A 13,783-nucleotide genomic window follows, 5' to 3' on the forward strand; every position below is an offset into this window, starting at 1 on the left:
AGGCCAAAGTGGATGAACAAATCCATCCTAACAGGTGTGCAGGGTTAGAAACAGATATAGCCAGCAGGTATGAGCAGAAACACACTTTTAGCTAGAGTGACAAACACAGAAATAAATACCCACATATAGAAACAAACTTGTATCTAATTAAATATTTAATCATCACTAGGACATTTATAGTTCTGATAAATATGCTTTGGTTAGGATTCCTGAGATCAGGATGGAAGAATAGTGGGCTGAGATGGGGTAAGGTTTATGACATCACATGAGGCCCAACACCTCCTTCCCTGTAAATCCTCAGTTCTTTCCCCATCTTTTCTGGCTAGAGGGTCAAAGCAAGGAGAAGGACAAGAGGCCATTTTTTATTTCAGTCTAAATACCATGTGACATTTTTTGGAGAAACAGTCTCTCGTGCTTGGATCCCAGTCAACATGCTAAAGAACTTCCAGGAACTGTCCCTGGAGCTAGCTGGAGTGGTAAGCAATCCTTGGGGGTCAGTTGTAATACAGGGAACCTGAAAACTAAATCTGCCCTTTATCAAACCTGATTTTCTCCCAGGGGAAGCTGTGATGAGAGAAAGTCCCATATCGGACCAAGTGACCAAGGGTGAGGTTATTCATGAGGGAGTCTTCTTTCTACCAGGATTGCAGCAGGATAATGATTTTTCTTAATCTCTTTCCTTGCTTGCAGGTAGAGAGTCTTCCTAAAGACTACTGTTTTCTAAAGTTTAGCAAAGGCAGGTGTGGCAGAAATGAGGGCACATATTAATCAGGTTTTCTCAGTCTTGGTACCATTGACATTCTTTGTTGTGGAAGGCTGTCCTGTGTATTTTAGCATGTTAAGCACAGCATACCTGGGCTCACCTGACATCTGGCCAGGCCAGGGGGTGCTATTGTCCTTGGTTTCAGTTGTGACAACCAAAAAAATTATCTCTGGATATTGCCAAGTACCTTCTGGGAGGCAAAACCTCCCCTGGTTGAGAACCACTGAATGAACTAATAATCACTGCCTATAATCACTTTGGGTTCAACCAGCCTTAGAAATGAGCAGAGACCCAGCAGCTCTGAGACCTTCAAAAATCAGGCTGTATAAAATCAAGCAGCTGTATCTGAAGAAACTTGTGAGAAGCTTAAAAGTGGAATCATCTGACTCCTAAAATCTTGCCTCTCCATATTTCCATGGGATTCACTTTGGTGAGGACATCAAAATGTTGGTTGACAGTATTGCTAGGGGTTGGTAACAGGTTTGTCATGGGGGATAAGAGAGATTATGTCTCTAAACTCAAAAGATTAAGAATGGGAGTATCATATTAATATCAGGAACCAGAAATAAACGTAGTTAAAGATCATGTCTGGTGAGTAACTCTATGTTGGAGTCACTTCTTTAATATTTATCATTGATTCTAATCTTCCTCTATTTCAGAAAAAGTGCAGGAACAAGGACTGCAACCAGAAACTGGGGGCAGCCCTGATGATGGCTCAAGAGGCAGAACAGATCAGTATTCAGGTAGGAGAGTGTTCAGGCCACACACCTGCTCCTCTTTGGGACTTTGGACACAAAGAAAAGCATATAGTCTCTACTACAGAAAAGTGGCTTGTCCTTCCCCATCACCCATTCTTTAGTCTTAGAATTAGTCTTTTCTTCCCAGGCCAGATTCCCTTGACTCCTTAAATCATTTATTCTTTTCCCTACCCTTGGACAAATGGGATCTTCTCTCATCCTACATAGAAACAGTTTGTAGCAGGTGGCATCCTACCTCCCAATTTAACTTTAGATGTCAGATGTATGTGGCTTAACCTCTATTTTATGCAGGGTCAGTGTTTACTCTCAAATTCTGCCTTAGGGGATATGGTAGAGAATGACAAACTGAATTATAAGTAAACTGGAAAAAGACATTATAATCTATGGCATCTAATTATAAAACATAAATATATAATATATATAATATAAAGATAATATTATGTATTATAATAGTTAATCTTTACACAGATTGTGATAAACAGAACATGAAATTTCAAGTAAAAATGACATGGAATATGAATATAAAGTCCATAACTAAAGTCTTGAAGACAGAAGGCAAAAGTCATCCCTTGGACAGTAGTGGATGATGCTTTTGTTTCTTGGTTCCCTCAGGAACGGGTTAACTTGTTTGGTTTCCGGAGCCGATACAATGGATCTGACAGTAGTGAGGAAGGAAAAGGTAGGATCTAGGAAGATGAGGACTAGAGAGGGTGGTAAAACGACATAGAGAGGGAGGTCCTTCCTGATGGCAGCAACTGAACCTTTATTTTATATTCATTGTTATCTGCATAATTCTGGATTTTCTAATAGGAGGACCTTCATGAATGCCATTGACCAAGTGTCCAGGGTGGATGGATGGATAGATGGATAGATGGATGGGGGAAGAAAGGAATGGAGAGAAAAGGAGGATGGGGAGGGAGTGTGCATGTTGACAAGTGGTGAGACTTTGGAAAAACTGAAGCCATGTTAATCTAGGGCCACATTTTATGGAGAAAATGCCACTGGGACATGAAAGGCAGAGTTAGAAGACTGCTTCTCTGGGATCAGTGCCATTAACTCATCATCTAATTTATTGGGTAAATTCTTTAACGTTTCCTTCCAATTCCTTTCTAGACTTAATGCTTTCTAGGGCTAACAGCCCAGACTCCTGCTTAGAGAAAGAAGAGGAAGAGTCAGAGTTGGAGGAGGAGGGGTTGGAGGAGGAAGAAGAAGAGAAAAAAGTAAGATTGATCTTGGGGATTGCTTTTAGGAGATTCCTGTAGGATGTCTGGTTGGCATGGATTTATAACTAGGGAAGCATCCAGGCCTGCCTCAGGGTGGGTCTTATGTCTTAGGGGTCTCCAGGGAAGGAGACTCTCCTCTTTCCTCAGTTATTTTCTCTAGTATCTCACATTTCTAGGAACTTATTTCTTATTATCATCTCAGTTCCTAATGTAGTCTTTGATTCTTACTGTAGTAATTTCAGAGAATAGCAGGTTGCCTCTCTTCACTCTCAGTCCTCCCCTGTGTGGACACTTAACCTTACATGTCTTAATATTCATTCACATGTCTCCTTAGGCTCTTTTCAAGCATATGAAATATAGATTTAAAAACATTTTTTAGAGATTTATGTATTTGAGAGAAAGAGTGTGTGGGAGGGAAGGGAGAGGGAGAGAGAATCCTAAGCTGACTCCACTCTGAGTGTGGAGCCTGATGTAGGGTTTGATCTCATGACCCTGAGATCATGACCTGAGCTGAAACCAAGAGTTGGATGCTTTAACCAACTGAGCCACTCAGGTGCCCCAGCCTGAAATACAATTTAAAAAAAAACACTTAAAGACTTTTTAAAAGAGTGGTTGTAGGTTCACAACCAAATGGAGAGAAAAGTAGAGAGTTCCTGTATCCCACCTGTCTCCACACATGCATAACCTTTCGCATTATCAACACCCACACTGGAGTGCTGTATTTGTTTATAGTTGATGAACCTACATTGGCACATTGTAATTATGTAAAGTCCATTGTTTACATTAGGGTTCATTCTTGGAGTTATATTCTGTGGGTTTGGACAAACAGAACAATATGTATACATCATTATAGGATCATACGAAGTATTCTCACTGCACTAAAAATCCTGTGTGCTCTACCTATTCACCCCCTCCTCAAAACCCCTGACCACCCCTGAGCTTTTTTTTTTTTTTAAGATTTTACTTATTTATTTATTTGAGAGACAGTGAGTCTCATTGTGCACATGCACAGGAGGAGGGGCAGAGGGAGAAGCAGACTCCCCACTGAGCAGGGAGCCAAACATGGGGCTTGATCCCAGGACTCTGGGATCATGGCCTGAGCTGAAGGCAGATCTTTAACTGACTGAGCCACCCAGGTGCCCCAACAACCTCTGATCTTTTTATTGTCTCAATAGTTTTGCCCTCTCCAGAACGTCATATAATTGGAATCATGTGGTGTGTACCCTATTCAGACTGGCTTCTAAGAAGTATGCATTTAAGTTTCCTTCATGTCTTTTGTTTGGAATTGTATGGCTTTGTAGCTTGTATCTTTTTTTCCTCTGAATTTTTCCATTTCCTGGATGTACCAAGTTTATTTATCCATTCACTTACTGAGGGATATCTTGGTTGCTTTCAAATTTGGACAATTATGAATAAAGCTGCTATGAACAGCTGCATACAGGTTTTTGTGAGAACATAAGTTTTCAACTCCTTTGGGTAAATACCAAGGAACTTGATTGCTGGATTTTATGGTAAGAGCATGTTTAGTTTTTTAAAAAATATTTTTTTTTTTTTTTTTTTTTAAAGATTTTATTTATTTATTCATGATAGTCACAGAGGAGAGAGAGAGAGAGGCAGAGACACAGGCAGAGGGAGAAGCAGGCTCCATGCACCGGGAGCCCGACGTGGGATTCGATCCCGGGTCTCCAGGATCGCGCCCTAGGCCAAAGGCAGGCGCCAAACCGCTGCGCCACCCAGGGATCCCCAAAAAATATTTTTATTTATTTATTCATCAGAGACACAGAGAGGGAGGCAGAGGGAGAAGCAGGCTGCATGCAGGGCACCTGATGTGGGACTTGATCCCAGGACTTCAGGATCACGACCTGAGCCAAAGGCAAGCGCTCAACTGCTGAGCCACCCAAGCTTCCCGAGCATGTTTAATTTTGTAAGAGAATACCAAACTGTCTTCCACAGTGGATATACCATTTTGCATTCTCATCAGCACTGAATGAGATTTCCTGTCATTCCACATCCTTGCTAGTATTTGGTGTTGTTAATGTTCTAGATTTTAGCCATTCTAATAGGTGTGCAGTGGTATTTTGTTGTTTTAATTTGCATTTCTCTGATAACATATGATCTAGAGCATCTTTTCATATTTCTATTGGCCATCTGTATACTTCTTTGGTGATGTGCCCATTAAAGTGTTTGGTCCATTTATTTAATTGGGTTGTTTATTGTCTTCTTTTTGAGTTTGATGAGTTCTTTGTATTTAGGTAACAGTCCTCTGGCTGATATGTCTTTTACAGGTATTTTCTCCCAGTCTGTGGCTGATTTTCTCATTCTCTTGACATTGTCTTTTGCAGAACGAAGTTTTTAATTTTAATGAAGTCAGCCTATTAATTGTTCTTTCATGGATCATGCCTTTGGTGTTGTATATAAAAAGTCATTGCCATATTCAAGGTTATCTATGTTTTCTCCTATGTTATCTTCTAGGAGTTTTATCATTTTACTTTTGTAAAATTATAATAAGTTCTGAGTTAATTTTTGTGAAGGGTGTAAGGTTTATGTCTAGGTTCATTTTTTGGCATGTGGATGACCAGTTAGTTGTTCCAGCATATTTGTTGAAAAGACTGCTCTTTTTGCTCTTTTGTCAAAGATCAGCTGACTATTTTTATGTGGGTCTGTTTTTGGGCTCTCTATTCTATCCTATTGACCTACTTGTTCTTTTGCCAATTCCACACTGTCTTGATTACCATAGCTTTATAGTAACTTTTAAAGTTGGCTAGGGTCAGTCCTCCAGCTTTGTCCTTCTTCAGTATTGTGTTGGCTATTCTCGATCTTTTGCCTTTCCATGTAACTGTAGAATCAGTTTGTTGATATCTACAAAATAACTTGCTTAGATTTTGTTTGGAATTGCATTGACTCTGTATCAAGTTGGGAAAAACTAACTGTTGACAATATTAAGTCTTTCTATCCACAAACATGGATTATCTATTTAGTTCTTCGATTTTATTCAACAGAGTTTTTGTAGTTTTACTCATATAGATCTTATAGATATTTTGTTATATTTATATGTAAGTATTTAAATGTTATGATGCTGCTCTAAATGATATTGTGCTTTAAATACCAAATTCCACTTGTTCATTGCTGGTGTATAAGAAAGTGATTGGCTTTTACATATGAACCTGTATCCTGCAACTTTGCTATAAATGTTTATTAGTTGTGGACTTTTTGTTGATTCTCTTGGATTTTTTATATAGATGATTATGTTATCTACAAAGACAGTTTTACAGTTGACCCTTGAATGGGTTTGAACTATGTGAGTCCACGTATATGTGGATTTTTCCCCCATAAATTTAGTTCAGTACTGTAAATATATTTTCTCTTTCTTATGATTTTAATATTTTATTTTCTCTACTTTTATTGTAAGAATACAGTATATAATGCATATAATGTATAAAATACATGTGAATCATCTGTGTTATTGGTAAGGTTTCCAGTCAACAGTAGGCTATTAGTAGTTAAATTTTGAGGAAGTCAAAAGTAATACACGGATTTTCCACTGTGTGAGGGGTCAGCACCCCTAACTCCAGCATTGTTTAAGGGTCTGTATTTATTTCTTCCTCCTATCTATACCTTTATTTTTTTGTCTTACTGCATTAGCTAGAACTTCTAATATGATGTTGAAAAGGAGTGATAAGAGGGGATATCCTTGCCTTGTTCCTGATCTTAGGGGAAAGGCTTCTAGTTTCTCAGCATTAAGTATGATATTAGTATAAGTTGTTTGTAAATATTCTTTGTCAAATTGAGGAGGTTACTTTCTATTCCTACTTTACTTAAACTTTTGACTGTAAACAGGAATTGGATTGTTAGTCAAGTGCTTTTTCTTTTTTTTTAATTTTATTTATTTATGATAGTCACACAGAGAGAGAGAGAGAGAGAGAGAGAGAGAGAGGCAGAGACACAGGCAGAGGGAGAAGCAGGCTCCATGCACCGGGAGCCCGACGTGGGACTCGATCCTGGGTCTCCATAATCGCGCCCTGGGCCAAAGGCAGGCGCCAAACCGCTGCGCCACCCAGGGATCCCTCAAGTGCTTTTTCTATATCTATTTTTATGATCATGTGATTTTTCTTTTTTAGGCCATTGATGTGATAGATTATATTATTTTTTTTAAAGATTTTATTTATTTATTCATGATAGTCACAGAGAGAGAGAGAGAGGCAGAGACACAGGCAGAGGGAGAAGCAGGCTCCATGCACCGGGAGCCCGACGTGGGATTCGATCCCGGGTCTCCAGGATCGCGCCCTGGGCCAAGGCAGGCGCCAAACCGCTGCGCCACCCAGGGATCCCCTATATTAGTTATTATTTTCAAATGCCAAACTGGTCTTGTATGCCTTGAATAAATCCCACCTGGTCATGGTGTATAATTCTGTTTATACATTGTTGGATTTAATTTACTAATATTTTGTTGAGGACTTTTGCATCTCTTTTCATAAGAGATATTGATCTGTAGTTTTCTTGTAATATCTTTGTCTGATTTTAGTATTCAGGTAATGATGGTCTCAGAATGAGTTAGAAAGTATTCTCTCTGCTTCTTTTCTCTGAAAGAGATTATAGAGAATAGGTATCACTTCTTCCCTAAATGTTTGGTAGAATTCACCAGTGAACCCATGGGCCTGGTGCTTTCTGTCTCGGAATGTTGGCTGTTACTGATTCAACTTCATTAATAGATATAGATCTATTCAGATTGTGTGAGTTTAGATGGGTTATATCTTTTAAGGAATTGGTCTATTTCCTCTTGGTTAACAAATTTGTTTGCATAGAATTATTCATAATATTCCTTTATTATCCTTTTAATGTTCATGGACTCTGTAGTATATTTTCTGATATTAGTCATTTGTTTCCTCCTTCTGCTTTCTTAGCTTGGCTAAAGGCTTATCAATTTATTGATCTTTTCAAAGAACTAGTTTTTTTGTTCCATCGATTTTTATCTACTAATTACCTGTTCTCATAATCTCATCAATTTCTGTTCCAATTCTTATTATTTCTTTTCTTCAGCTCACTTTGGACTTAACTCGCTCTTCTTTTTCTAGTTTCCCAAGGTTGAAACTTAGACTATTGATTTTAGTTCTTTCTTCTTTCCTAATATATGTGCTGATCTTAGGTCTTTCTTCTTCTCAAATATATGTGTTCAGTGCTAAATTTCCCTCTAAATACTTCTTTTCCTGTATCCCACAAATTCTGATAAATTGTGTTTTCCTTTTCATTTAGTTCATATTTTAAATTTCTTTTAGCTAAATATTTAAAAATTTCTCTTGAGATTTCTTCTTTGACCCCTGGGTTATTTAGAAGTGTGTTATTTAATCTCCATGTATTTGGGGACTTTTTTGGTTATCTTTCTGTTACTGATTTCTAGTTTAACTCCATTGTGGTGTGGGAGCAGATGCTGTATGATTTCTATTCTTTTAAATATGTTAAGTTTTGTTTCATGGCTCAGAATGTGATCAGTCTTGGTGAATGCTTGATATGGGCTTGAGACGAATATGTATTCTGCTGTTGTTGAATACAATGAAGTAATTTGTAGATGTCACTTATATCCATTGACTGATGATATTATTGAATTCAACTATGTCCTTCCTGATATTCTACCTGTATCCATGGATCTATCCATTTTTGATAGAATGGTGTTGAAGTCTCCAACTATGATAGTGGATTCAGCTATTTCTTTTTGCAGTTCTTTCATTTTTTTGCCTTATGTAGTTTGGTGCTCTGTTTTTAGGCTCACTTTAAGGATTGTATGTGTTCTTGGATTGATCCCTTTATCATTACATAGTGCTGTTCCTTATCCCTGATAACTTTCCTTGCCTTGAAGTCTGCTCTGTTTGAAATGAACATAGCTACTCCTGTTTTCTTTTGATTGATGTTAGCATGGTGTATTTTTCTATTTACTTTTATAATACATATATATCTTTATGTTTAAAGTAGACTTCTTGTAGGCAACATGTAGTTTGGTCTTGTTTTTTAATCCCACTCTAACAATCTGTGTCTTATAATTGGTGCATTTAGGCCATTATAAATAGTTATAATAACTATAATAACTACTATAAAAAGTAGTTATTAATATAGTTGGGTTAATATCTACAATATTTGTTACTGTTTTCTATGTGTTGCCCTTGTTATTTCTTCCTATTTTTGTTTTCTACTCTTTTTATGCCCTAAGTGTTTAAAATATTTTAAGTAATCTCTACCCAATATGGGGCTCAAACCTACAACCCCGAGATCAAGAGTCTTATGTTCTACCAATGAGCCAGGCAGGCACCCCTCAAGTGGTTTTCTGTTTTGTTTTTAGTGAGAGAGAAAGCATGTGTGTAGGGAGGGGCAGAGGGAGAGGGAGAGAGGATCTTAAGCAGGTTGCATATTTGGAGTGGAGCCAGACTTGGGGCTTGGTCTCACAACCTTGAGACCATGACCTGGGCCAAAACCAAGAATTGAATGCTTAACCAACTGAACCACCCAGGTGCCCTCCCCACTCTGCAACTGTTTTTAACTGAGCATTTTATATTTTATTTACACAGTTTTTAACTGAACTATCTTCTCCCCTTCCTTAGCATTTCTGGTAAGGTGTTCTTTTCCTTTGGCCTCTTCCAGGATTTTTTCTTTTTTTTTCCTTTTTAAAAAAGGTTATTAAATTCCAGGTAGTTAACATATAGTATGTATTAATTTCAAATGTATAATCTAGTGACTCAGCACTTCCATACATCATCCGATGCTCATCACAACAAGTGCACTCCTTAATTCTCAGGGCTTTTTGATTTTCTGTAGCTCAAAAATATCTTTTAAGGAATTGCCTTATTTGGAAATTACATGTGGTTATTTGGAATTTATCCTTTTTGGTGTTCTCTGAGCTTCCTAAATCTGTGGTTTGGTATCTGACATGAATTTGAAAAACTTCTCAGTCATTATTATTTTCAGTATTTCTTGGGTTTCTTTTTTCCTTCTCCTTCTGGTATTCCCATTGTGCATATGTTACACATTTTATAGTTGTTCCATAGTTCTTGGGTATATTGCTCTTTTTTTTTCCCTTTGGTCTTTGTTCCCTTTGCTTTTCAGCTTCAAAGGTTTATGTTGAGATATCCTCATGCTCAGAGATTCTTTCCTCATCTGTGTTTAGTTTACTAATAAGCCCATCAAAGCATTTTCTTCATTTCTATTACTGTGTTTTTGATCTGTAGCACTTCCTTTTGATTCTTTCTTAGGATTTTCATCCTTTTGCTTACATTGCCTGTCTGTTTTTGCATGCCACTTTATCCATTATAGCCCTTTGCATATTAATCATATTTGATTTCAGTTTCCAGTCTAACTCCATGCCATGTTTGGTTTTGATATTTGTTCAGATTGTGTTTTTTGCCTTTTGATATGCCTTGTGGTTTTTTTCTTGATTGCCAGACACAGTGTATCAGGTGAAATTGAAATTTTGCCTTTTATTGTGGAAATTATGCCTTTATTTTTATTTTTTTAAGATTTACTTATTTATTTTGGGGTGGGGAGAAGGAGAGAGAACATGAGTGGGGGGAGGGGCAGGGGAAGAGAGAGAGAATCTTAAGCAGACTCTTCACTGAGCATGAAGCCTGACTTGGGCTTGATCCCACAACCCTGAATCATGACCTGAGCTGAAATTAAGAGTCAGACACTGAACCAACTGAGCCATCCAGATGCCAATTTCTGAATTTGCCTTTATTTTTTTATTTTTTATTATTTGAATTTGCCTTTAGTAATGTGGTGGTAAGGGCTAGGGAAGGGTATGTGTTCTCTAGTTCTACTATTAGGTCTCATGTCTGTTTTCTTTAAAATTTTTTTTTTACTTATTTAAGTAATCTCTATACCCAACACAGGGCTCAAACTCACAACCCTGAGATCAAGAGTTGTACCCTCTTCTGACTGAACCAGCCAAGTAATCCTATATCTCATGTCTTTGATGAATAGCCTACTCCAGACTGTGAACTTCTCAGTGTTTCTTAGTGTTTTCTCCCCCCATTAGGTGGGACAAGATGGCTAGAGTGGGCTGGGGTTAAATATTCTCTTCCCTCTGGATAGTCAGGCTCTGAATATCCCAGTAGATTAGGCTCTGGTTAACTAGTTTCTTTTGAGAGCAGGCCTTTTTCAGGACAGAGTGCTCTGGTATATTTCAAAATGGTTCCTTTGCCCTCCTCCTGATGGAAACATGGAGATTTTTCTCTGATACTTACTGTGAGAACCTGAGCAGAGGTTTGAGACCTCCTAGAGGTCAAGCTCACAAAAGTCTGGGAGCTCCTATAAGACTGGGCACCACTGGAGTTTTTAACTCTTAGACTTGTCTGCACTGAACAATTTAGTATGTTGAGGTTTTCCTGCCCTGGAATTGGTTCTTGTGAGACCTGCTGGTTCTTCTGCTTGTGAGTCTGTGCTCCAGTAAGCTATGACTCCCTGTATTTGCTTCTCTGCCCCTTCAGTTTTGAGGATAGTAGGTTGGTGGCCCTGTGTCCTCACCTCTTGTATCAATACAAAAAGAGTTGTTCATTTTTTGGTATGTTCAGTTTTTTTGTTTGTTGTTAGAATAGTGTAGTGACTTCCAAATCCCTTAAAAATAGAACCAGAAACTGAAAGTCCTGAAATATAGATTTTTAAACTTTTTCTTTTAATTATTTTTTATTGAGGCAAAATTGGTCTATAACATTATATAAGTTTCAGGTATATAGGATGAAGTGATCAACACTAAGAGTCTGGTTATTGGTTTGGTTTTTAATTTACCAGTTTTTATCATGTTCATGGCCTAACTTTATTTCCTTCTCTTGTACATAGAGCTTTCTACTGACTAATACCAAACAGAATGGAAAAGATGGATAGTTTCATCTTTGTTGTTATTGATTTAAACAGTATCAGGCTCATGGAACCCAGTTTGACTCCCTAACTCCACTTATCATTTCTGTAGCATCCCACCCTATTAAAAACACAATTATGTGACTTCATTTATATTTTTTTATTTTTCTCTCCCATTCTCAGGACCCGACTTTGCCCAGTCCCAAGCCAGCCAGAATTCAGACAAAAAAACCCAAGGCAAGAGGTAAGCAAGCCAGCTGGGAACAGGTATGTGCTACCATTCTGCAGGGCAGAAGCAGACAGTGGGTGGGGTCTACAGGTCACTGGATCTTACTGGCTATCTCAGCTCTAAAATATTTAAAAATGGTTAAGGTTCCTACTAGTGTCATCAGGGAAGCAATAGCCTGCTCACTTCTGTGTTCTGGTTATAAAATCTTAGATTAAAGGTGGAATGAATATCTTAAATTCTTAGCTAAGAAAGATGACTTCCTGGAGAAGACAGGCTATGAGGAAAAATATAATCAGAAGAAGATCCAGGACCAAAAAAAAAAAAAAAAAAAAAAAAAGGGGGGGGGGGAAGGAGGGAGAAAGAGAGGGAGTGAAATATTTGGGAAAAGGGAAGGAAGAAACCGAGAGAACTCACTAGATTGAGGATGAGCAGAGGATGTAGGGCAGAGACTAACTGTGGGGAATCCATGGACCTTTGCTGAGCTGTCATTTAGAGAACTAAACAAATGTTCTACATATGGGGGGTGGGGATGATACAGGCCTAGCAGATGGACAAGATGGGACCCTGCAAAGGAAGACACTGAAGAGATCTCTGGGAAATGAATCTGCAGCTCCTCCTGTACTCATAATGGGAAGGAAAGAAGGAGGACATGGGAAATCAGAGCCTGACCAACCAGGTAAGGCAAAACTATGGGAAATGAGGCTTAAGCCTGTATCTCCCTTCCCTGGATCATTTCTTAACTTTAAAGCTTCTCATTCTTTTTAAAAAGAACAAAAATTAGGCATCTCAGATTGTAGAGTGTAGCACACACTATAAGAACATAATGGTTTTTTATTTGATTTGATCCAAGGACAGGAGAATGGTGAAGAACAGGGAACTGACATCTAATGAGTATTACTATGGGGGATCCCTGGGTGGCTCAGCGGTTTAGTGCCTGCCTTCAGTCCAGGGTGTGATCCTGGAGTCCCCGGATCAAGTCCCACATCGGGCTCCCTGCATGGAGCCTGCTTCTCCCTCTGCCTGTGTCTCCGCCTCTCTCTCTCAGCCTGTGTCTCTCATGAATAAATAAATAAAATATTTTAAAAAATGAGTATTACTATGGGCTGGCTAGATAGAGCCTCCTTGCTGGTTCCCTTTAATTCTTTTAATATCTCTATGACTAGACATTTGCCATTTTAGAGATAAGGGGACTAAGGGTCAAAGGGTTTAAAATTTGCTCAAGACCCATGACTAGCATATGGCTATCCATGGCTTGGATCCAGGTCTTTCTAACTCCGAAGCCTATTTTATTTCTATTGAGAAAAATCATCTTCCCCAGAGATGTTTTTGGAAATGAGAATTTAGGAGTTTAACTTGTAAAAGGTAAGGCCAGATGGCCTATTAGGACTCTCCGTTATATCACTTTTTCATGTAGGTCCTAAGAAAAAATTTAGAGCTCCCCAAAGCAAAGACTCAGTAATCAGCTTGTCTGAGGACAAAGAAGCTAGGATGGCACCAAAGGGCCTGACCCCACCAGCTCATCTCGGGGTTTGTCCTGTGATGGGGACAGAAGGCTGGAAGTGTCTTCAGGAAGCTGGAAGTGTCCCTCCTGACGATGAAGCCTTCAGTGACCTGGATCTGGAGCAAATCCTGGAAGATGTTGGAAAAGAGCCAGAGCAGCTGGAGGAGCCGCAGTGTGGAGACGACCCCGGGGAGTTCACTTTGGCCTTCTTCGAGGAATAGCTTAGCTGTGTGCTCCTGCCTCCCTGCTGCTCTCTCACCCCCTTCCCTGTGAGCAGCAGAGAAAGCCCCTCAGAGGGTCCCTGAGAAGCTGCTACATGTGGGGTTTGTTGATCGCCACAGTCACAGCTGTGTTTATGTGTTAATAAACAGGTTACTGCTTTAAGTAGTTTGTCTCTAACTACATGCTCTCCTTTGGCTTCCCTCCCTCTGCTCCGCTCTCTGTGGCGCATCCCTGTTTCTGTGGGAGGCCTGC

General features: G+C 38.9%; 1 protein-coding gene across 15 annotated transcripts in view; it reads left to right on the top strand.

The window, feature by feature from the left end:
• The window catches only part of ZCWPW1 (zinc finger CW-type and PWWP domain containing 1), a 75,592-nt gene that overhangs the window by 18,087 nt on the left and 43,722 nt on the right, over positions 1–13,783 (top strand). For 9 of the 15 annotated variants that reach the window (XM_049111123.1, XM_049111127.1, XM_049111124.1 and 6 more), the window contains 7 exons: positions 327–476; positions 1,423–1,506; positions 2,134–2,200; positions 2,635–2,741; positions 11,763–11,823; positions 12,347–12,484; positions 13,223–13,693. In XM_049111123.1, coding sequence (XP_048967080.1) covers positions 327–476; positions 1,423–1,506; positions 2,134–2,200; positions 2,635–2,741; positions 11,763–11,823; positions 12,347–12,484; positions 13,223–13,530 — 915 coding nt within the window. In that variant the 3' untranslated portion in view covers positions 13,531–13,693. Of the gene's footprint in view, positions 1–326; positions 477–1,422; positions 1,507–2,133; positions 2,201–2,634; positions 2,742–11,762; positions 11,824–12,346; positions 12,485–13,222; positions 13,694–13,783 lie in introns of those variants that run through there. The other 6 variants (XM_049111130.1, XM_049111129.1, XM_049111131.1 and 3 more) reach the window with 3 other exon arrangements.

Source organism: Canis lupus, chromosome 6, assembly GCF_003254725.2.
Source record: "Canis lupus dingo isolate Sandy chromosome 6, ASM325472v2, whole genome shotgun sequence".
Lineage (NCBI taxonomy): Eukaryota > Metazoa > Chordata > Mammalia > Carnivora > Canidae > Canis > Canis lupus.